Genomic DNA, 23,596 nt, shown 5'->3' on the forward strand with positions numbered 1-23,596 from the left:
TGCCTTTTTCTTGCTCTTGTTGTTAGGCTAAACAGTCACTGTGGATACCCAGCTCTGCGGTTTGTTCTAAGCTGCCCTAACTTGAATCATTTTATCCATTAATATCCCTGCTTGTAGTGGAAGTACTTAATTTTCCCTTACCAAAAGCACTGAAGTAAAATATTTTCCAATCCCCGTTTTCAGAGCATATGAGATTGTGTATTGTGTGGGTGGTACAGAATTAGCTTCACTAGCTTGACTGCAGACTCCTGAAAGAGCCAAGGTCCAGGCTGAGGGGGTGTACAATCAGTTCTGCAAAGGAGTCTCTTTTGAAGTTGTTAAAGACTTGAATTTCCGATTGGAGCTGGAGGTCCTGATACCAGCCAGATGACAAAGCTTTTTTTTAGAAAAACAAATCAAACAAAATGTAACAAAATGTGCTCTCACTTTGCTCCTGGACACCATTAAAACTTAGGTTGACTTTTTAATGTATGTGTGATTGAAAGTGAACAGGATGGCATGTGAGCAACTGTGCACCCCAGCATAGCATTTCTGAGTGGACACGCACATATTGGAGGGTTGAGGCAAAATAGAAAATTCCTGTAGGCTTTGGCTGTGGCTGCAAAGGCAATTCTACTGTAACAAATCGAAGGGCAGCCACATCCATCTACAAAGTATTGTGTCTCTAGCTTTTTAATCATTCTTTATCACAAAACACACAGCCTAAACACAGAGTCACTCAGAGTCTACAGGGGAATTGTGCAGGATGTTAGAACATTTTTTCTTTTGATTATATTAAGTAGAAAAGCTCTCAAAGGACCTAGATTTTTCCTTTTTTTTGTCTCTACTTTTATGGATTGACTTGCTTAAGAATATACTTTTTTTTTACTGTAGAAATATACTGTGCAAAAATCTAAAATTTTGTAACAAAGTATATTCATAAAGTTTTATGGATAAAATGTGGAATTAATAGCAATATTAAAGATGATCTAAAGACAGAACATCTCCAGTCTAGAAATAAAACATCTGGCTTCTCAAATGTGTTTGTATAGTGTAAAGCTGGTGTAGGGCTGCATTGCCCTAAACTGTATCTAGAAAAGGACTTTTGAGTAGCAGATAGTCTTTGCTAAGTAGGCAGTTCTATAGGATCAATTTGTTTTCTATCGATGTCTATATCCAAAGAACTTACCAATCAAAGATTAGAGTTGGCGTAAATCATGGACTTTCATAATAATTCCAGAAAACAATTCCAGTCTGATTTATTAGGTCTATTACCTTTTTTCAAAATGGAGCTTTCAAGGGATTGAATCCTTTAAGGTTCGAGTATACAGTTATTGGATTTTTGCATTTATGTATGTATTAGTTGGATTTTTGGCTGCGATTCGGGAATAAAAGCTCTTGATGAACTGCTTCTCAACAGGTAGAGGATGTGACTGCAAATTTGGTATACTAAATAAAAATGAAGCATCAGAAGAGGAATTTGTCTGAAATCAGTATTAAACAATGACTTGTAAAATAATTTAAGAATTGTGCCATTTTAACATTTCTTGTCTTGCATCCTTTGTTGGTTCTTTTGTACTACTGTAGTATAGAGGACTTCTCCTTATTATCCATAATTCAGAAACTGAGAAAATGTTGCAGAAAGTGCGATGGATATGCTGGTCAGTGGAATCTTTCCTTTGCAGACAGTAAGAAAGATGCCAGAAAGTGAAACAGAACTGACATACAGTAGATAAGAGAGATAATTAATGAAAGGCAGGAGAATGTCCAGAAGAGAAAATTTCACCAGTTAAGACGGCATATACGTAGGAATGGGCAGAGCAAACTGATGTCTGTTTTAGCAAACATCCTTCTTTGTACAGGTTTCCTTCTGGTCTGCTGGAAAGGTTTCCTGTGTATGTAAAGTTCTGCCTTTTAGTTACTTGTGAAAAGTTAGCTTGTATATAGTACATTCTACAAATTAAAATCCAATAACGTGCTGCCTTTTCAAGAACATCCTAATCGACGTGCATGTTTTTAATTTGTTCAATAATGAGTTTCTCTTAATATCTGTGCTTGTTCTTTGTGTGAAGTCTCTATGTATTATTGATTGTTTCTAAGTTTTTCCACCAAGACACCAAATCAGATTCTTGTACTGTACATGCAACATATTACTTCTGATGATGAGCTTCTGATTTACTTCAAAATCAGCAATGATTATCCTCCTTTGTGCTACAGTGACATTCAGGATCCATTTGCTGACTACAGCTCTCCTGATGTCCAAAGTTTCCAAATTGAGCCTCAGTCAGTTTTGGGGCTGTAGTGAGGACTCAAGGCCATAGCTGGGAGGTTGCTGATATGTTATTGAAGCCTTTCTGAAGGTCAGGAATGGGTGATGTGCTCGTGTTCAAAGCAATTACTGTGGTTTTGTGGTTTCATGTTTTTGAAAAGATGAGGTTCTGCTCTTGCTGAGGAGCCAGCAGTTTAATTGTAATTGGTGCCCTTTCTCCTTAAGGTTTCTTATTTACATACATATGTTATTCTTTAAAGCATATTTCAAAATTTAAAAGTGGAATAGAAAGTACTTGATATTGATAAAAACCCTAATTAAAAGAAAATAATAACATGCTTCAGTTGTGCTTTTAGGCCTTTGCTTGACATTTTAATTATTTTTCTCATTTAGAACTTGAAATGTACTTTACAAGGGTTGTAACATCAGATAGATGGCATGAATTTATTCATCTAGCCACAATCAAAGTATATAAAGAAGACATTGGAGTGCATTTCTATGTGAAGTGCTTTTTAATAACAAAGCTTGGCTTTCACTATTTTCCAGCTGAGCAGAGTCAGATGTTCTGTGCTTATCAGCTCTAATTTTAAGGTCTTTCCCATTCTTCACAGCTCTTGCCTCTTGGTTTACTATTTAAAGAGAGATAGATTCATATAACATAATAGTACCAGTAGGTATAACACGAATTTGATAAAATCTTAAACATGGCTTGTTCAGTTCGGCACTATCATTACGAATATATTTATGGGCAAGTCACAAGTATTGTAGATATTACATATAAGCTCTATTCTGACCTTTAACTTCCAGCATTCCTTACAGTTTTGGCGTTTCCTCAAAGTAGGTTGTAGTGGAATTCTGATGATGTTTATTAAGTAGTTCCATTGCATTTTCATTTATTGTAATTCTCTTCTTGGTTCTCTACCTCATACTCCTGTGCACCATAATGAAATGAACAGCGTCTGTCATTAAGTGTGCAAGTGTTCTCCAGCCATCATATTAAAGCAGTTTAATATGGTCTACTGCACTTAAAATAATGTCAGGTAGATTTGTTTTGGAATGTCCCCTATTCTTTTTTTTTTTTCCCCTGCTTAAACTGAAAGTTGCACTGGTTTAAACCACAAGTGATTGTGTCATGAAACTTTCCAATGTATACAGTAAGTCTTTAATCAAACATTCATCTTCGTAATGGTGTGATCGTATTCAAAATTTCCACTTTAAGGGGATTATGAGGCACTGTGGTTAACTAAGTGTCCTTGCGTAACATCACTGTGGTGGAACTGGGGTTAGTACTGTATCCCTGTTATTATGTTATGTTATTTTTCTAACTTTTCACCGTATGTGTAATATACATTCATTTTTCTTACCACATTTACAATTGGTCTGATTGATAGTTACCATAATATCACTCTATTTTACCGTACTTTTTCTGTAGTTTCAGAGTGTTATAATTGGTTATGTTAATGTTCACAGGAGTGTCTAAAAATACAAATGGATCATCAAAAGAGTGAGATACCTGTATTTTTTCAGTTTTCCTACTTGACAAATCTTCTCAGTTATCTCCTTGCTCAGTAATGTGCAAGAAATCAAGCCAGTGAATGTTATGAATAAAAATGTACGCTTGAATGACATTGCTTGGAAGGTTTTTAAAAAACATAACACATCAATTCAGTTGAATGAATAAAGATGTGATTAAAATACATTGTACATTTTATTATTTGCTTATCGCGTTCAGAGATATTTATACTGATGTTTATTCAGACCTGATCTCTCTTTCTGCACAGTAGTTCTTTTTGGATGGTTAAAAGAATGATCATATCAAAATGAAAGCTTCAGTTGTCTGAATGACATCACCCATTTGGGAGAATATTCATCTTGTGTTGAAGAGCCTTTTAATATGATTCACATTGAAAAGAAAATTCTTACTACAACAATGTATTACATGATACTGTGGCAAAGCTAATTGGTTAAAACCATACGCTAATTATGTTGGTTGTTACTTTCAGTCCATATCCTGAAGAACCCATTCAATTCATCATAATATGTAGCACAGAGAAAAAGTTTATTAATCCCTTAGGGTTGTCCAAATTCTAGTATATTTTAGTCCTAAAACAGAATGAAATGTTTTGGGAAGACATAATAAAAGATGAATATAACTTAGTTAAATGTATAACACAAAGACAAAAGACATATTTGTATTTTAAAAAATGATGCAAAAAGTAAATATCCTCACGTGAATGTAGACCCCTAGATTCCTTAACTAGTCACAGCTCACTTGAGCAGTAGTGACTCAACTTGACATTTCCTCTATTTATTAGTCCCTGATATTGACTTTCAGGAGCTTTGACCAATTTGTCCTTTATGAACTGCTTCAAGTTGACTTTTGAGGGGTTCCTTGCATAAAGATCTTACTTCTGATCCTTCTATGACATTTCTAGGTCCAAATACTATTTAACTTTATTCAAGCAATCAAAAATACTTAGTTTATTCTTTTTATTGAGCCATTCTGTCGTAGATGTGCTTGTATGTTTTGAATTATTGACTTGCTGTATGACCCACTTTTGGCTCTGCTTGAACAGACGAATGGATGACCTGACATTGTCCTTCAGAATTTGCTGATGCAATGCTGAATTCATGGTTCTGTCACTGATGTCAAGCCAGCTGGGTCATGATACAGCAAAGTAGCCCCAATCCATAATTCTCCTGCCTCCATGCTTGAAGGTTGGGATAAGGCTCTTCTCTTGGAAGGCAGTGTTTAGGTTTTGTCACTCATAATGTTTCTCCCTGGGGCCAAACAAAACTTTACATTTTGACTCATCAGGTTCTGTCCGTCTATCATGGTGCTCTTTGGAGAACTTGAAACAGGCAACAATGTTCTTTTAATAGAGCATTGGTTCTTCTTGCCTGTCCTCTAATGAAAACCAATTGCTTACCGTCTTTTCCTGATTGTTGAAGCATGAACACTAACATTAGCTAAAGCAATAGATGTTGAAATATCCTTAGATGTTACTCTGGGGTTCTTGTTACTACATGGATGATATATTGTCATGATGACTGGATGATCTTGTCAGGATGACTTAACCATTTTTTTCCAATTTGTAGACTGTTTGATTGTGGATGTGGAGCCCCCAAATGGTTCTGTGACTCTCTGCAGACAGCATCAACTACTTTGTCTGAGGTCCTCTGATACTCTTTTGATGTTGTGTGATGTCTTTCTGCCTAACCTGTACGGTGAACACCTAATTTTTACAAATGTTCTGATCATTATATAGTGCAGAGTTGGTCTAAACCAGTCAATGTTTATTTGTTATCTAATTATTTAACCTTCTGATTCGAACAACCCCCTTCATTAAGAAAACGGTTAACTTATTATTTCACATACACAGATTCTAAATTATTGATTTTTCTGCGTCATCCACCATTGCATCTAAATAAATATTGAATCAGTGAATAGAAAACCCCTGATTATATGGAGGGCTCACAAACCTTTTCTTGGCGCTAAAATTGTTGGGGTTTTTTTAAGTTTGGGTTATAAAGTGGGTTTTTTTACATAAAAAAATAAATTTTCTTTTGTGTCCTGTCTTCAGGCACGGTGTTAATTTGAGTAATTTGTGAGTTGGGTGTGTATTATCTTTTGTTTTTGTTGTTTTTTTACACTGGTAGAGATACTTGGACTTTTTTTCCCCCTAGGGTATACAGAACCTTGTGTATCTGGATTCAGAATGTCTGCCGTGCATTGTCATGACAGATGAGTGAAAAGGAATATCACGCTCCAGTCACTGAGGGCTTTTGCCTTTGTAAAGTCCCACTGAGAAAGGGCATGAGTTTTTTTCTTTCTCTACATTTTAAATGTATTCTGTTTTTCTCTGGTTTTATATTCCTCACAGGCTTACATACTGTAGATAACTCTGCCTGCTGACATTACATAAGAATCACAACAATTGGCTGATGGCTATGAAAAAAGGTTTGGCTCTCAGTCGGTTGTGCTTTGAGCAAATGGAAAAGGCACTAGATTGAACAACCCCCTTATTTATCCACGGGTGAGATCTTATGAAGCTAAATGTCCTGCTGATGCATCTCCAGTGCTGCTCTAGAAAAATGGCAACTGTAAACACTGTTCTCGAGATATCAGTTAGCGCCTAATCAACCACACAGTGATGATCCTGATTTTGAATGTTATTCTAGTTTTTCGACGTTCATTTTGTTGTTAATTTTAAGAGCGCCCCCTGCTGGCCCCACTAACACCTCTTCCAGCAGCAACCTTAGTTTTTCCCAGGAGGTCTCCCATCCAGGTACTGGCAAGGCTCACACCTGCTTGGCTTCAGTGGGGCTGCCAGTTGTGATTTGCAGGGTGATATGGCTGCTGTCTTCAGAAGCAGAAGTATGAAATAAAAAAAGCACAGGAGTAATCCTTGTGGTTTCTGAATTACCTGATAATGAGAACCAAAACCACTGAGGTAAAAAATAGATTTTTTACAACATTTATTGATGTATGGAAATGATATCTTTGTGTAAAATGTGTAATTTCTGTTATGCCGGGATGAGCTGCCACAGAAGATACATTGTGCGTACATTTTGTACATGTGACAAGAATAATAGCCTTGAAAGCTCTTTTCTCTCTCCCTGCTTACATCTTTGTTTTACATCCTGTTTGCCCTTGAGCAGCTTGAATTGCATAAAACATATCATTTAGTAGAACAAACATGTCTGTACTTTATATTAAAAGTCGTATATTTATATTAAGTCGTATGTTAAGTCTTTCCAAAAAATACATTTGCCTAGCCCTTTGGCAGGGGAAGAGCCTCAATATGATTTACTCCTCTTCTTATAATGTGCAAAACAACACGGAACTAAAAAATTAAGTACTGAATGGGAAGCACACTGTATGTTCTATGCTATTTTTACTATTTCACAATGATGTACACCGATTATATTTGATTTATATCTTCCTGAAGCAACAGAGGCGGTCACGTCAACATTTTAGTTTTGTTCGGGCTGTTGTGATGTTATCAGTTTTGAGCCGTGGATTGAACGGGACTGATGATGCCCCAGTAAACTTATTTTTCTTTCCACTTTCTGTTGTCTGGTATACTATATTTCCTGGAAATGTGTTCTCCTGGCACTACTCAGGCCTCTGCTTCACTGCAAGATTTTCTTAGGTTCAACTCCCAGGGCTCCCATCACTTTTTCATTACCTCCGTCCTGGTTCTCCTGGTTACACAGACAGTGCTGACCCTCTCCACTACAGAGGGCCATATGGCTCCTTTGGTGGCGAAGCTCATGTTGGCAGAGGTATCTCTAAAGAGCTCTCTTTCACACTGAGTAACCTGTGCCATAAGGACGCTCAGCAGATAAGCTTTGCTTTTGCTTTTGTGTCTCCTTATCTTTGCCGTCTTTCCCCGGTCATTTTTAGTTACACTTTGAATCATGTCATTTGCACAGTTCTGCTGTTGATTCCCAATTTCCCTTCACCTCTAGGCTGTAAAAGCAGCTCATATATACTCTTATGCTCATGGTGACTCTTATCGTCATATCTGTGGTTCCTAAGCTAGGCGTGCTGAATTATATATTTTCCATAGTTATGAAGCTGGAATGGGGTGTGGTGCAAAATATTTGGGTTTTGCAGCATGCCTATCCTGGCATCACCCTAGGTATCATTATCCAAATCTAAACCACACATTCATGTACGTGTATGTGCATACAGTATGTCTGAACATGATATATATTTCTAGAAGCATTTGATGTTTTTAGTACATCTTTGCAACTCTTTATGCATTTTTCTATGTTGTCTTTCTGTACTTTCTGTAAGAAGAAGATTTAGAAAATGTAATTTGTCATCCCTGAATACAAGGGATACCACATGATTTATTTGCTTCTGTTGATGTGTTACACAGTTATGCTGAAAGAATCCAGGACTGTTAACATGTACCTGTACATGTTTATTCCTATTTTTTCATCAACAGATTTATTTGCTTCTGTTGATGTGTTACACAGTTATGCTGAAAGAATCCAGGACTGTTAACATGTACCTGTACATGTTTATTCCTATTTTTTAAAGATATACGGCAGTAGAGAAGAACAGAAAACAGACTGATCACAGGGCTTGAAATAAATGCTAAATAGGGTTCTTAGGTAAATTAGTGCATTGTACATTTTGTTAGCCTTTGTATTGGTTCACCACATTGTCTAGAAGGTGAAAGTGATGCAGCTACATAAACAACAATCCTTTCTGATGAACTTGACTTTATTAAAATGCTTCAGAGAACCCAAACATACTATGCCATATGGTCTGTTTGTATCCATTAAACATTACTGCATCCCTTGAATCACGATTCTATACAGATGATAAGTTATTGTTGGTAAATTAATATCGGTAAAGTGCTTGTTTCTCTGATTGATGGTTTAAGTGTTTAATGTCTCTTAAATTATTACAGTGCACTTGTTGATTTTAATAACCTTAAAACATCAAATTATCGACATTAGATATTTAGTTTTTTTCAAGAAAATTTGTTTTGTGACACTTCATGATTCTACAGTGATTAGAACAGTGGTATTCTAAATGTCTCCCTTTAACAACCACAACAGGTGTTAAATACCACATTATGAAATAAAGCATTAGAATAGAAAGGAGCTGTCAGTTTCCAAAGGTTATCTCCTCTCAATCATTGTTTCCTTATGCAGAATCTGTGAGCCATGCTGAAAAAAAAAATATTGACAACATTTCAAATAAAAAAAAAGTAACATTTCTAAGTAGGCCAAGTAAAATAATATTTATATATATTTTATTATACTGTTATTAATATGATTTTACTTTCTTTTTACTTATACAAACAGACTACTGATGTTGAAATATTAATTTATCTCTGTATATTATATGGAAATTGGGTTGGGTTGCAGCTCTTATCTTAAGACGTAAAGGAATTAGCATCTTTAGGCATTGTTAATGATATTTGAATGTTTATGTTGAATGGACAGAAAATTTTATTAATTTTGGATGACGTACATACAACTCTCCTGAACGGCTAAAAGTTTGAATGACAAGTTATAATACAACCTTATTAAGGAACCAACCCCCATTAATAGGTCAAACGTAGTTCAGAAGATTCTTGACTAACAATGTGTTTTCTCATAGAGTTTGAGAAAGCATAAATACTACTTCCAAAAAACCACATATGATTTATTTACTCCTTTTTAATAAACATTCATATGGATTACAGTGAAAATAAAAAGAAATAATGATGGGCGTATTATAGCTTAAACTTCAACTCAAATGAATTTATGTAGAATCGGGTCTTAATTTTTTTATTAAATATCTTTCCACAGTTTCTCAGCTTCTAGAAGAGTTGATTGGCTTTGGATTCATATTTTTCTTACTTTTCTGGCTAATCTGCTGTCTGTGATAGATATCATGCACAGCCAGATGGCATATTATTAATATGGCAGAGTGGAAATAGAGAAAATGATGTCTTGTTATACTTTCCCTGCAGGCCTCCTAGCTCGCAGTTGACTTTCACATCATTTGGTTAACCTGAATTGGTCTTATATGTGAATAAGTCAAAAGATTTTCTTCTGTTACCGTGCAGAAAGATATTACTTTCTTGTCAATGTCCGGCGTTTCATTTGAATTACTGGGAACTGTTCGGCCATGACTTGAAAATCTGTGCGCCTTGTTGAAAAGCAAATACCCGAGACTTTTACCCCAATTGTTGCTACTTATTCTATACTGCTGTTCATAATTGTATACCCTGTAATTAATTTAAGTGACCATGTCACAATAGTCTACAGTTGTCTTCATTCTGAATTTTAATTAGGTAAATTTAACTATGATGATCTTAAATGACATGTATAAATATAGAGCAGCAAAAGCACAGCAGCCATTGGCATTTTCCTTTTTGTGTTTTCCAAGAGAAGAGACAATTCACAGTCTCCAGCTGCATAGTCCTTGTGTGTGGTTAGAATGTGTTAAAAAATGGGACAGATATCAAGTCCTACTTGTTATCTCTAACAAAAGCATATGGCACCACCAGTAGCTTAGATGCTTCCCTAGAATTGGCCAACTAAACACCAACAATACCAAGTATTACAGTATATATACTTATACAGTATAATTATATACTTTATTGACTTTTTTGAAACACATCGCCTTTAATCAAGCCCCCATTTGTCCATTGCTTCAGAGAAGTCATAATATTTGCATTAATTTTTTTGTAATAAATCTTTCTTCCAGATATGTACTGTATGTAGTCATAGATTATATATATACTGCATGTATGTATTTGCACCTGGGATGGCTTTTATATAAGAGATAAGCTTCAGTTTTCCAGATTTCATTATTACTTATTTGTGATAATGATGCTTTTTATAATGCAACAATGTGTCATGAAATTCTAAGTCAATTACAAAATTGCAATTACAGTTTTGTAAGTGCACTTGCTTTCAATTTTTGTGCTGTTGTGCATTTTGTGTTTAGTTTTGTCTGTAAGGCAGTTGATCTGCCTGGATATTTAAAAAATAGCAATTTTATAAAAATGTTTTCCCAGTGCCTGTCATTGATTCATTATCTTACATCTTGTATAACATAGAAAGAAAATAATGTGCACCTAGAACTAGGTAATCAGAACATTGAGGGGGCAGTATTGGCTTTAACAAAAATAAGTAATTTGAGCTGATTAGTACTCTCCTCACAAGGTAAATACAGTTTGTTGTTGAAAATACATGAAGGCCACATCCTTCATTCAGCCTACATAATTACATGTCATGAGAACAGAGTGAATGGAAGCTCTGTAGCTTTTGAGAACAGTGTATTAAAGGTATCTGACGTATATTGTTCCTACTAGTTTTTAGTTAATCCACACAAACAAGCTAACTGAGAGGCTGTCCATTTTAACACAGAATTAATCTTATTTTGTAAATGGCAATTATTCATTATCGTGTCCTTGTGGTCAATATTACTTTCTTATTACCTAACAGCAATATGTTTTTTTGCAAGAGGGAAATAATAGGGTAAGGAATAATGATGGCAGTTCAGGAAGATAACCTGATGACTCTGATATTTTAGGTCAGACATGTTGGGCAAAGGTATACTGTATAGGGTAGCCAATGGAACAACAAGGCACACCCAATTGTAAAGCTTTAATTTCAAATAATCAGTTGATATCCTCTGTGTAGGTGGAAAAGTCACACAGTTTAACCCTGATCTCCAGAGAAAAGGAACATCATCTCCTCATTTGTTTACACTGTTATCTTGTGTTATATTAATACTGCTTGTGCCTTTCTTCACCAGCGCCTGTTTGTACTGAGAGCTGCTACAGTCAGCATAGACATAAATAGATATCTGTCTTAAGAACTTTGTCTAAAAATGTAGACTTGATTCCCAGGCCCTAAGATGCACAGCTAGACATTGTCCAGAGAGAATGCCCAGGCAAAGATCCTAATAAAGCACTTCTGAGCATTACTAAATAACACTCTTCTTCAATATGGGAAACCTAATAGCCCAGATGTTGAGTACTAGTGTGTGCTAATATCCATATATAAATGTAACTGAACATGGATATTGGTTTAATATGATTTAAAATAATGATTCCTTATTAAGTGACTTGAGACTTTAATAGTGATCAATAAATGTAGTACTTGTGATTAAATAGAATGAAGTAATCACAAGGAACGCAGATGTTCTGATTTTCTAACAATGATACTGAGAATAACAAGAGGAATAATTAATTTCTGCAATGCGTTTGCTGAAGTTTAATTCGCTTTCACCTCCTCTCACACAGGTAAAATTGTATTTGATGTGTCTTTTTAAAATGGGCTGGCATTGAAGTAAAGTGTATACATGTATCTAAATGTGCCCCAAGCTCCTGAACTCTCAAGCTGCAAATCAGCTGCCTCAGAGCCATCTTTACCATCAAAGGTTCCTGCTGTCTCTGATAGCATGGCTCTTGCTGAGATATGATGCTTGGCATTTCAGCACTGTTTGTTATAATGATGGTGATGATATTGGTGCTTTGCAGCCTCAGATAAAGCACGTTTTGAAATGAGGAAACCAGATTTTTTTTTGTGTCATTTGATGAAGCTGGGAAATGGAACACAAGTTAGTATTGTGCACAGTTTCTGTTATGATTTTCGTATTTTGCAACTGCTGTTTACAGCCAGGAAAACATACTGATAATGCAAAGAAAATCAACACGCAATAATACAACAGTCTTTTCATACTACAGCATGCACCTGAAGGAACGTTACAAAATCATAGTATAGTCAGAAATGTTTGCAGCAGTGATAGAAAATATGGACTCTAGAGTTATTTCTACCACTCATTTATTAAGTTCCTTACTTGATTTAATGACTTACATTTTACCAGGAGACATAGATCAAAAGAAAATAATAAAATTCACTACAATCTTCTTTCTCATATTTGAAAGTGCCACTCTGAATATGTAACACGGTCAGCATACAGGCTAATTAAAGAAGGGGAGAAGGGTGAAAGTCATTACTTTTTCTTAGTCCAAAAACACGGGTACCGCAGAAAACTATCCTTTCATCTCTTGCAAACCAATGTATATTTAATCATAGTCACTTTCGCCTTTAGCTTCTACGTGAGTCTGTTCAATCTAACTTGAAGGGGAAAGTAGGGCCAAATTATTATCATTATTACATTACTCAAATGCTTATTTTATTAAGGCAAACATTCCTTTGATCATTTGGTCCAAAAAAAGAAATACAGCTGTCTGTATTTCTTAAATGTTAAAACAAAGTTTTCTGAAAAAAGTAAGCTGCTTTAAAAAGTTTAATTTTGGTTGTAGTTATCTCTAAAAGTTGTTTTGGACTCCTTATTTTAACATAAGGGTATTGTAAGCAATAGTAAATATGTAACTTGCTAATTTGTTCACTTTCGTATTGTTTATATTTAGGGTCTTAAATGTAATTCAGACTTTCTCATATTGTGAAAGTGTGGCACATTTCACAATTATTTTTCAGATATCTTTACATAACCATAAAACCTTTATGTTGTGCCTTTAAAAGCAATCATATCAAAACACTTTACAGTGCATTTATACATTCTGTTGTGCTTAGTAGCTGTATCTTGAAAGCTGTGCTATGTATTGTTTCCTCACTGTGGTAGAAGTCTCTTTGATTTTTCAAAGCTCAGGACTGCAGGTTTAAAGTCGGTTCTCAAATCGGTGTCAAAGCTGTTAGAGTGTGACCATTCAGAACTCCTCAGCCAAGATTAACATTGCTCTTGGTTCAGGCTTAATGGTTTTGATGGAGGTGGGATGTTTTCAATGGACCATTTTTTAAATTGCCTTGCTCTATTTTTCTTTCTGTTCCCTTTGTAAATTTAATCATCCTTTTGTCAAGCACAGCAAACTCCCCACACCTGAGCATTATTTATTATATTTATATCTATTTAAAGCACAGTCATTGTGTGGTCAGAACCAATTTTTTTAGCCAGTCATTCAAAACTGTAATAATGGTAGGAATCTGACAGTAATCAATCAGACGAGGTTACTATGGCATTTCATTGTAGTCCGTGTTTTTTATTAAAACAGTTTACAAAGAAACTGTTTCACAAGGACATTTCTAATGATTCAGGGATATTGTGTATACCAAAATAAGGCTGTTGTTCACATTATGTCTATATGTTGTATTATTCAGCTTCAGTGTTCATATTTTTAAATGTGAATATAAAATGCTATTTTTCCCATGGTTAGGGCAAGTAAATGGCCTGTTGATCAATAAATAACACTTCAAATTATGAGTGTCTGTTTATTAAGTATGTAGATTTCTGATCATTTTGCTTTTCTACATGGAAAATTCTTATACATGCTTAAACAATTTTCATTTTCTAATAATAGAAGTCTTCACTTGGCTGTGAAATATTTTTGTGTCATGGGTAAGACTTGATGATCCATATGTAGCAAATCATTCATATGGTCTTTTTTGTAAGTTGACGGTACAGTGTTCCTTAATAACTTTATATCGGTTAAAGAAAAAAAAAACATCTGCAGAAAAAATAAGAATGAACCAACAGGGTGCTGGTTTCCTGAGTAGAGACTGGTGGGAACCTTTGAAATACCAAAAGAAGTTAGTTGACGAAGAAAAAAAATCAGTGACTTTCAGAATAAAAGACAGGAATGTTCCAGTGTCTAGCTTAGCACTCAATGTATTTTAATTCTGTTATTTTTTCTTTTAACAGTCCTTTCACTCATTGAGAACTGGTCCAGGAGTCCTTATTGGCCAAAAGTCATATTTAAATACAAGTTCCTTGGTTTTAGGTAAAAGACATGATCAGTCCAACACAAGAGGGCATAGTTTAAAAAGGGAAAAGGGTTCTGCTTATAAATACCATAACTGTTCTGTGATGTAAAGCAAAGGACCAGGTTTTCACTGTATAAGAAACATTTTATACTCGTATGTCCGTGACATCTATTGTATACTGTAACATTTCAATAATGCTTAGCCTACAGATGTCCTATTTGAAAATAATCTCTTAATAGAAACTAGTTATTTTTATTTTGTCTCTATTATTTTGTATTAATTCAAGTTCTGCTTCAAATTGGTCTAAAAACTGGTATATATTGAAATGAAGTTAATTCCAGTGTGTACTCGTTAAACATGAACAGGTGTCTCAATTTCTCAGACGAAATCGTGACCTTGGTGAAAATACCGTATAGTCTCCGTTTTGTCTTAAACTAATGGTCTCGCCACGCATGAGAGCACAAGTTCGAGTGAATTGTGATAGAAAACAGCCCTTCCTGCTCGCTAGTCACTGTAATGACTAATGTAATTACGAGGCGCTGGTGAAGAAAGTACAGGTTGTGCATCAGACGTTTCACCACATAAATGTTCCAACATGATCTGCATGCTGAGTTAACAAGTAAGTTGTATTTGTTGGCAAAATCATCTCACAGTCTGAAGTGATTTTTCTATTGAATTGCAAGTGATGTATTCATAAGGCTGTTTCATGTCACCCAAAGATTTGCTACGTTGGTCTGAATCGCAGAATATGGCGCTGAGCATATCTGGAAATTGTGTCTATTTTGTGATGTAAATTGGAGGTTTTACATGTTACTGTGTACATTTTACTTTCACTGTGGTTTGAAATGCGTGCATCAATGCTGATTCTTTCTAATCACTGAAATATAAAAATAGCATTACAGTTCACCTTTAAATACTTGCATGTGCCAACAGTCCACCAGGAGCCGATGAGAAATTTACAATCTAATTTTAAAATGTATTTATGGCACAGTCATTTTGTGTATTTCTAGACATTGGTTCAAGTGCTTAGAGGCTCTTGAACCTATTTCTGTAAGAATTTCATTTATTTTATTGAAACTGTTCCTCATACCACATTTTTATTGCTTGATTATGCCCTTTCCTTTTTTGATTGAAAGCCCAAAATTAAATCATAATAGCATATACAAGGCAGAATTTCTATTGCTACAAGAAGCACTTAAGATAAGTTTCCAGGGTTAGATGTTATTCTTCAGATTGATCCTAAGAAACAGCTCATGTTATTCATCAGCTGCTCACAAAAAAACATCCCAAGACAGGGGTACTACACAATAATTACAGCCCAATACACATTACCTGTTACTTCAAAGGTTATGGAAAAACAAGAAACTGTATTAACGGGGTAAATGAGATTGTTTGTTTAGATTTTCAGGGAGCTTTGACTAAAGTTTCTCATAAAAGGTTAAATTATAATCAGCATGATAAGGCATGAATTTAGATTGAGAACTAGTTAATGGATAGAAAACAGAGTTCAATTAAGGGGCAAATGCTCATACAGATTTCATTTAATTAGGGGAGTACCTCAATGATCTGTGTTAGAACTACCACTCATCCTAGTTAATATCAATGGACAGAATCCTGCTATAGTTCGTAAACTACTGTAGTTCAGTTTGCAGATACCAAAATAGGAGGATTAGCCACCTCTGAATGCTACAAAGGAAACTAAAGATGAAAAAGAACAAAGCAAACACCTGCCACATAATATTTAGTGTAGATGAGTGTTACATACAGATGACAAAAGCATCCATTCTAAATGAAAGATGGAAAAGCTTAAATAAGCTGCTTTGAAAAATAGTGAAATTGTCATACAGAATCACTGACATTTTCTATACAGCATAGGGAAGCAATAAACATGCAGGTTATATGTAAGTTAGGTTATATAGTCAAGCGTGTAAAATGTAATTCAAGAGATGTTCATTTTCATTTAGAATAGTATAATGCTCTAGCAAAACTAAATGACATACAATTTTGATCAACAAGATGCAAAAAAAACATTGGTACTTTGGAATCAGTCCGGTATAGAGTGACCAGATGAGTCTTGGGCCTACAGGAATGGGCTTGTACCACGAACTTTGAATGGCTGCATCTGTAATTAAAAATCAACACTAGCACATGAATTTGAGGACACAAGCAGAAACTACAGGGCAGTGCCAGTAAGACTGATAACAGGAGGCAGTTTTTACAAAGGGTTGTGGGATGCAGGAACTAACTATCCCTTAGTGTTGACACTGATACCCTGTCTTTATGACTGAGGTAATGACTGTTTACCATCTTTGGGTGAGCCAAATGATCTTCTCCAGTTTGTAACTTTTCTTATGTTTTCTTCCATGCAGTGTCCAATACTGATGTATTCTGTCACTGTCTTTAGTTTTACACTGCCCCATGTGTTAATTAGCTCTCCTGTGTTCTTCAAGAAGCACACATACTGTCTATGAAAAAGTCAAACTTGCACTAGATGGAAATGGAACCATTTAAACAGGTGAAAACAGTCTCAGACGGCAACATTCATTCCCCGGTGCACACTGTTCACTGTGAACTTAATGGAACTGTGCCAGTCCCAAACTTTTTCTAGCTATTGATTGATGGACTGAATAACCTGTGATTGTTCTTGAGGATTATTTAACTGTGCCATTTGAAGCTGGGATTGCTCAAAGATGTGATGGGCCCAACACTGTGCTTCCATGGCAACCCACGCTCACAAACTGTGCTTCTCTGCATTTGATTTACCTCAAAACAAAAAGAAACTACCAAGGAATGCTCCTTTCAAGCAGCTTGCTTTCGTCCCTGAGACTATTTTAATGACTCCCAGCTTTATTGAAGGAAGTTGGAGGCCTTTGCTTTGATGAGGTGACAACCATGTCTTGTAGCTTTGTGCAGCTCCGTTCCCATCTTTGTGATTGCTGTATTCGACACCTGATATTGATCAATGTGGCAAGGAGATCATCCCCGAGAGACTTGGGGGGACAATCGCAGATCCCAATCACTTCTCCCAGATTCTCAGAGCTGCATTGCTCTGTTATCAAACAAGCCCTGAGGGCCACAGAGATAAAGCCAAATACAGGGTCTCTATAATCCATTAAACTGCTCTGCAGAACATGATCAATCAAGTCATTTCCAATATCAACCTTTGAAACTTCCACGTTCCTCAAATAAATCATTATCCTCTGAAAATCATTATCAATCTGCTATTGTACTGTATGATTGTATGACTTTTTATTTCCAGATGTGGCTTAATTACATTGTTGTCAATAGCACACAAAGAAGGTGAATTGCAGATGTGTATAAATATGTATGCGGTGGTACAGTGTAGTCAAAGATTGGAATGACTCGATAAAGTAGTCGATGAAGGCTGAATACCTATACTTTTAAAATACCTGGCAGTGAGTGTAAAGTATGTGATTATAAGTACTGCTAAGGACAGTAAGGGGCTCAAGATAATCTGAAGGTCATGATTATTCTAGACTTTTCCATTCTACCAATGCAAGGTGAGTTATTTAGTTATATACAGTATATAAACATACTAATGTTTATGTATTGACAAGATGTTATCTGGAATGCCATATGTAAACACCCAAAAGCTGACGTAAAATTCATTTGTAAAAAGCTTTTTTGCTGAGCGTCTAAAGGGAACTGATTGTAAGCAAGTATTAATGAAATATTGTGTTTCATGATTATATTTAGAAACATGTTTTGCTTTTAAATTTAATTGGATCCGTAGCATTGTAGTTTGCTTTGATCTGTTCTTTTAGGAACAGTACTGTCAGAAACAGAGGATGAAAAACAATCTTTTGCAGGTATTTTTGAAAAACTAATGATCGACAAAAGAAAACTTGATGGTTGTAGTTAATAGTTACAGTTTAAGAACATTCTCAGACTAGGTTAATAAAAGTAAAAAGAGGTACAAAAGTAAAAACCGTATTGTACGAAATACAAGACTTGTACAAGTTTATACATTTCACTGCATTTCAGACAACGGTCCCTGTACTTCAACAGACTCAGAAATGCAAGTTGTGGATTGATATTTGTTGTTTACTGCTCTGTACTTTTGTGCTTTTTTCATTTGTATTTTCTACCAACTCTACAAACATATATCAGCTCAGTTGATTGAGACGTTTTGGTGCAACATGTTAGGGGTCATGTTTCACTGCATCCCTTTAACTAAGACAAAAGTTATCCTTAAAAGGAAAGAAAAGATGAAATCCTAAAAAAATCCTAAAAAGTGAATGTTTAACCAGTGTCCCTTGGTGTTATTTAGGGATAAATTCAGTTAATCACAGATTAATAAAGCCTTCATACTCCAGGAGACCGGCTTAGTGCTGTCTCTACAGCTGTCATATAATTGAGGCAGAATAATATTTTAACGCTACAGCTATTAAACCACAGGAGGCAGAAACAGACGAAGGAATTTCCTATGTTCACTCTTGTCGGGAGTATCCTGTAGTGCAAAAGAAACTACAGGTGATGGGTTCTCATTAAGCGACTTCAGACTGTTACTTCCAATTTTCATCTGTTTTGAATGACAAAATAAGCGACTCCTACCGGTTCACAGGATTATCTATTTAACCCTTTTGTATGCAGAGCTCATTATGATAAATATTATTGTTGTTATTGCTGAATTACTTCTTTTTATTTTTTTATGTAATCACATACAACATTACAGTGGGTATGTATTCACACATAGTCATCAAAGTAGAAGAAAAGAACTTTGTACAGATCTTGACTCGGTCAAAGGAAATGACAACAAGAAATGAGGCACACAACAGTGTCCTTTTAGAAAGAAAAATTTTTTTTCGGTAACCCTGTGACGTTAATTCTGTGAGTTGAGAAATGAAATGACAACTGTACAATGGGATGGATTTGGGGGATTGCTGTGCTGTATGTTCCATTCATTCTTTGCAGATTATTCCCCATGCGGTATCAAACATGTTTTCATCTGCTTAAACAAACTGAATCAGGCTTTTTAGTAGGTCACAAGTAGAGGTTCATTCCATGCTGCAAAGTGAAAAGAAGCAGGAAAAAACACAATGTTTTAGCTGTGGAACCTTCTTCAGGTTTTTTTCGCCCCTCACTGAATCGTTCACTTGCTGTGAACATTAAAAACACAGATCATTTCTCCTTCTTTCTTTTCCCTCCCAAGATGCCTGCCTGCTGGCTCTTTCACAAAGGACTCTGCTGCTTTCTCTATTGTTGGCTTTTAAATTTTTATGTTTACATTTTGTGCGTTTGAGGTAAAACAAAAAAACCCACAGGTGTCTGTTTCTGATGTGCTCTTTGGTTTATTAGTGTCACACAAAGCAGTACTGGATGTGAAAGGAATAGCCTGCTCTTTTCTGTGGCCTTTTGACTTGACTGAATTCTGTTGTCCTGTGATGAGGTATTTAAGTTTCTCTCTGTAAATAAAGAGCTGTTTTTTTTGGTTAGTGGTTTTATTTCAAGAGGTCTGGGCAGAGAAAAAAAAAACAGTCAATTTACAATGAACAGCAGGATGCCTTTTATCACCTCAGCAGATAATTAATTCACACCCCACTTTCCAGACTATTAATCTCTAGGAAGTGTTCTCCACCCGCTTAGTCATTCTTCTGCAGTGTCAAACATCAGAACAACATGGGCTCACACAAAATAAAAATGAGGCTTAATTGACTGGCACAACGGAGTATCCCCAACCACAAGCAGTGGGCAGACTTTCCCTTTCAACAAGCTGTTGAGGAAAAGGGGAAAATATCGGGCAGTTGTTCTAAGTGGTAAATGTGATCTGCCAATTTTCTTTTTTATTTCTGTATTTTTTATTTATTATAATAATTATTTTATTAGGAATTGTTTTAATATTTATTTTTTTACATGTTCTACCTTACTGGAAATGTTGCTTTTTGAGCACCAAAGCAATAGAAAGGAGGCTTTTCAGCTGTCCAGCTCCTTTGGTTGGTAGTTGGAAATTGATCAGAGGATTTCATCCATCCATTTCTGGAAGGAAGTCAAATTAAAGTGCTTGAGCAGCTTGCTCTAAATGACCACAACCCTTTGTGTAGAACTGCTTCCGGTTCTCAGTCTTAAATGCACTTCACCTTCGAATCCACTTGTGGTTTGGGTTTAACTATTGATCCTGAGGAAGTCAGTTGGGTTGACTTTGTCCATACCTTTTGAAGATACGAACTTCAGCTGATTACGGTCCTTTACATGTTGGGTGTGATAACAACTCAGATTGCTTTCATACCATGCACGTGCAGTTTTAACTGCTCGCTGATGTTTCGACATAACAATGTCATTTGTATGTTATTTCCTGTTCTTCTGGGATTTGTATAACCCTCTGTGTGTTTGTCTTCTTCTTAGGTGCCTTAGCCATCCTGATTCCAGAACTGGACCTGGTGATTTCGCTTGTGGGCTCCATCAGCAGCAGCTTCTTAGCTCTGATCTTCCCCCCGATGCTGGAGATCATAACGTTCCACAGGGAAGGGCTGTCCTACTGGGTTATAACCAAGAACGTCGTCATCAGCATTATCGGCTTCATAGGCTTCGTAGCTGGGACCTACGTCTCCATCCAGCAGATAGTCATTCGGAGCGCCGAAAGACATGCTCACAATGGCACCATGTCCTTTAGTCTTTAGTGCCAAGACCAGCTATCAAGTCTGCTTTCATTTACAACTTCATAGCTACTGTTCTTTTCATTTTATTCTGTTCTGTTGTTTTGTTGGTGCTATATTTCCTTTTGTTTTCTTTTTATACATGATGTATAACAGTTGATTTAGTGCCAATGGCTGGAAGATCACTTTGCCAGCCCCATCTTGCCCATTGTGGACCCTTTTGAGTGTATGCCACCAGACTTAGGTTAGTGCAGCAGTTACATCCCTCATAATTATTGTCCTAATTGGAAAACAAAATAAAAAAAACAGTTGTGATTAAGATGTATTTATGTATCATAAGGGGAATTAACCTTAATCTTCAAACCACTACTGCACTTGTGGAAGAAAATATTTAAAGGTAACTGTTTGCCAAAAATCATTGAAGGTTTGGATGTAATCTAGTCTTTTGGATTCTGCACTGTGGAAAGTTTACACATCTAGTCATATTCTTTGTTTCATAATTATTACTTCTTCATTAACAGTCTGTTTCATCAGTTTGTCCAAATCAAAATGATCAGAAATCATCAATGTAACAATGCTGAAATGATACTGAATCTGCTTTGCACAAAATCTATATATCTATATATTAAAACATGTTGTGACATAAAAGTGTAAACATTTTTGACAAATTGCCAGCTTTTATAGACCATTTTAAGTTAAATAGCATGACAATGAATTAAGAAAATTCAGTATAGGTTAAAGAATGTACTTTTGCACGGATTTTTTATTATAATTTAAAATTGATTTTGTTACATTTGTTATAATTGATTTATTAGTTATATTTTTCTATTCAAGAAGCATGTAGCATGACTGTTGTCAGTAAACTATGAAACGATAAATTCATAGCCCTAAAACTTATATACTGTAGTTAGTGGAAGGATCCTTAGACAAAATTTAGATCAGATCAATGACTAAATATTTACAGTCGCTTGGTTTCTGTAATTTGTTAGTTTTGTATTTTTCTCTACAGTGATAACAATTTGTATTCATTTTAAATAAAGATTTTTACTTTTCTTTTTTATAATTTTCTAAGTTGTGAACATAGGAGTACCATGTAAAAATACATTATAAGTTGAAGAGTATGCCACAGTTTGCTTCACTCACGGAAATGTACAGTCTCCCTAAGATACTGTATACTGGTTATGACCCTTATACAGTAGAATGTTCTTTAGGAACATTGAATATTTCATCTCCTAAGAAGATGATCACTGTGTAAAGAATCTAGTGTAAAGTAAAACAATCACGGTCAGGTTTGTAATAGCAATTTTTACTTTGACTTGTATTTACATTATCATGATTAAATGAGTACAAACTGTTTTTCATGATGGAAGTGTCTACCCAAAATAATTTTCTAATATTACAATCTTAGAACGTCACGCAGAAACATTGCAATGCTTATGACTAGTAACTTTGATTCAGTATAAAAAATCAGAATAAAAGTATTATTTTGAGTATTCTCAATGGAATACAAGAAGTATTCTTTGTATACTGGTTAGTATACAAGCATTTAAATTAGCAAATACTTGTATACAAACCAGAAATCATACAATCACACAATAAACATAATCAACAGGATACAATACCATAACTGCACTAGCATTCCATAATATGATCTATTTTCACATACTGTATTCCATTTATTTACTCCTGGAGCAGTTTCATCAAGGCTTTTTATGTTATTTTATTACCATAATGCAATGTCAGAAGACTAGTTCAAAAACAGGTCTGACTTTTATTTTACTCTGAAAAGTTGAAACTTGAAAATTCTTGGAAATGAAGACTGTTCCTTCAGGAAATCAGTCCTTCAGGGCATGAAGTTATTTCCTTCAGGAAAGAAAAGACATGCTGATTAGGGGTTGTGTGTTTTGGGGCATTCGCAGAACCTTTCTGCCCACTACAAACCAGTTTTGCCTCATTACCTCACCTGTGCATCATTAGGGAATAGTATAGCTGAACAGTAACTTGACTAAAGAATGTTGTATCCAGTTCAGATTTGGTGTGCTTTTGGATGTTGTAAATACTTGTGTGGTAACATTACGGCACATCTATTGTATTTGATTCTGCTTGAAAAAACATCTTAATGTAGTCTGTGAGGTAGTTTCATTTGGATATGCTTTATGGGGCTGTATGACATTTTTTGTTAAAATTGAAGCACTTGAACTTGCTGCTTTTGAAATTTTGTTTTTTGCATTTTTTTTCTAAACCTTATAGGTGATCCATCACCAAGATATTTAACAACAATGTAAAGGGTACATTTTCAAACACTATCTGTTGTGGTTGTAGGGAGCTGGGATTGATTTATCCTAAAAATAGAAAGTGGAATGTTGTTGTTATTTTACAATATACAGTATATTTCAGCACTTTATAAAATCATTCAAGTTTTGGTTTCCATCATTGTTCACAATAAACACCTTTTCAACAGCTTCAGCTGTCTAACTACTGA

At 35.3% G+C, this 23,596-nt stretch overlaps 1 protein-coding gene across 3 annotated transcripts in view; it reads left to right on the forward strand.

The window, feature by feature from the left end:
- slc36a1 (solute carrier family 36 member 1) overlaps nt 1–23,596 on the forward strand; it is a 67,150-nt gene extending 43,554 nt beyond the window's left edge. For all 3 annotated transcript variants that reach the window (XM_015350028.2, XM_006632040.3, XM_015350029.2), the window contains exon 12: nt 20,864–23,596. In XM_015350028.2, coding sequence (XP_015205514.2) covers nt 20,864–21,138 — 275 coding nt within the window. In that variant the 3' untranslated portion in view covers nt 21,139–23,596. The remainder of the gene's footprint in view (nt 1–20,863) is intronic.

The sequence above is a fragment of the Lepisosteus oculatus genome, chromosome 11 (assembly GCF_040954835.1).
Source record: "Lepisosteus oculatus isolate fLepOcu1 chromosome 11, fLepOcu1.hap2, whole genome shotgun sequence".
Lineage (NCBI taxonomy): Eukaryota > Metazoa > Chordata > Actinopteri > Semionotiformes > Lepisosteidae > Lepisosteus > Lepisosteus oculatus.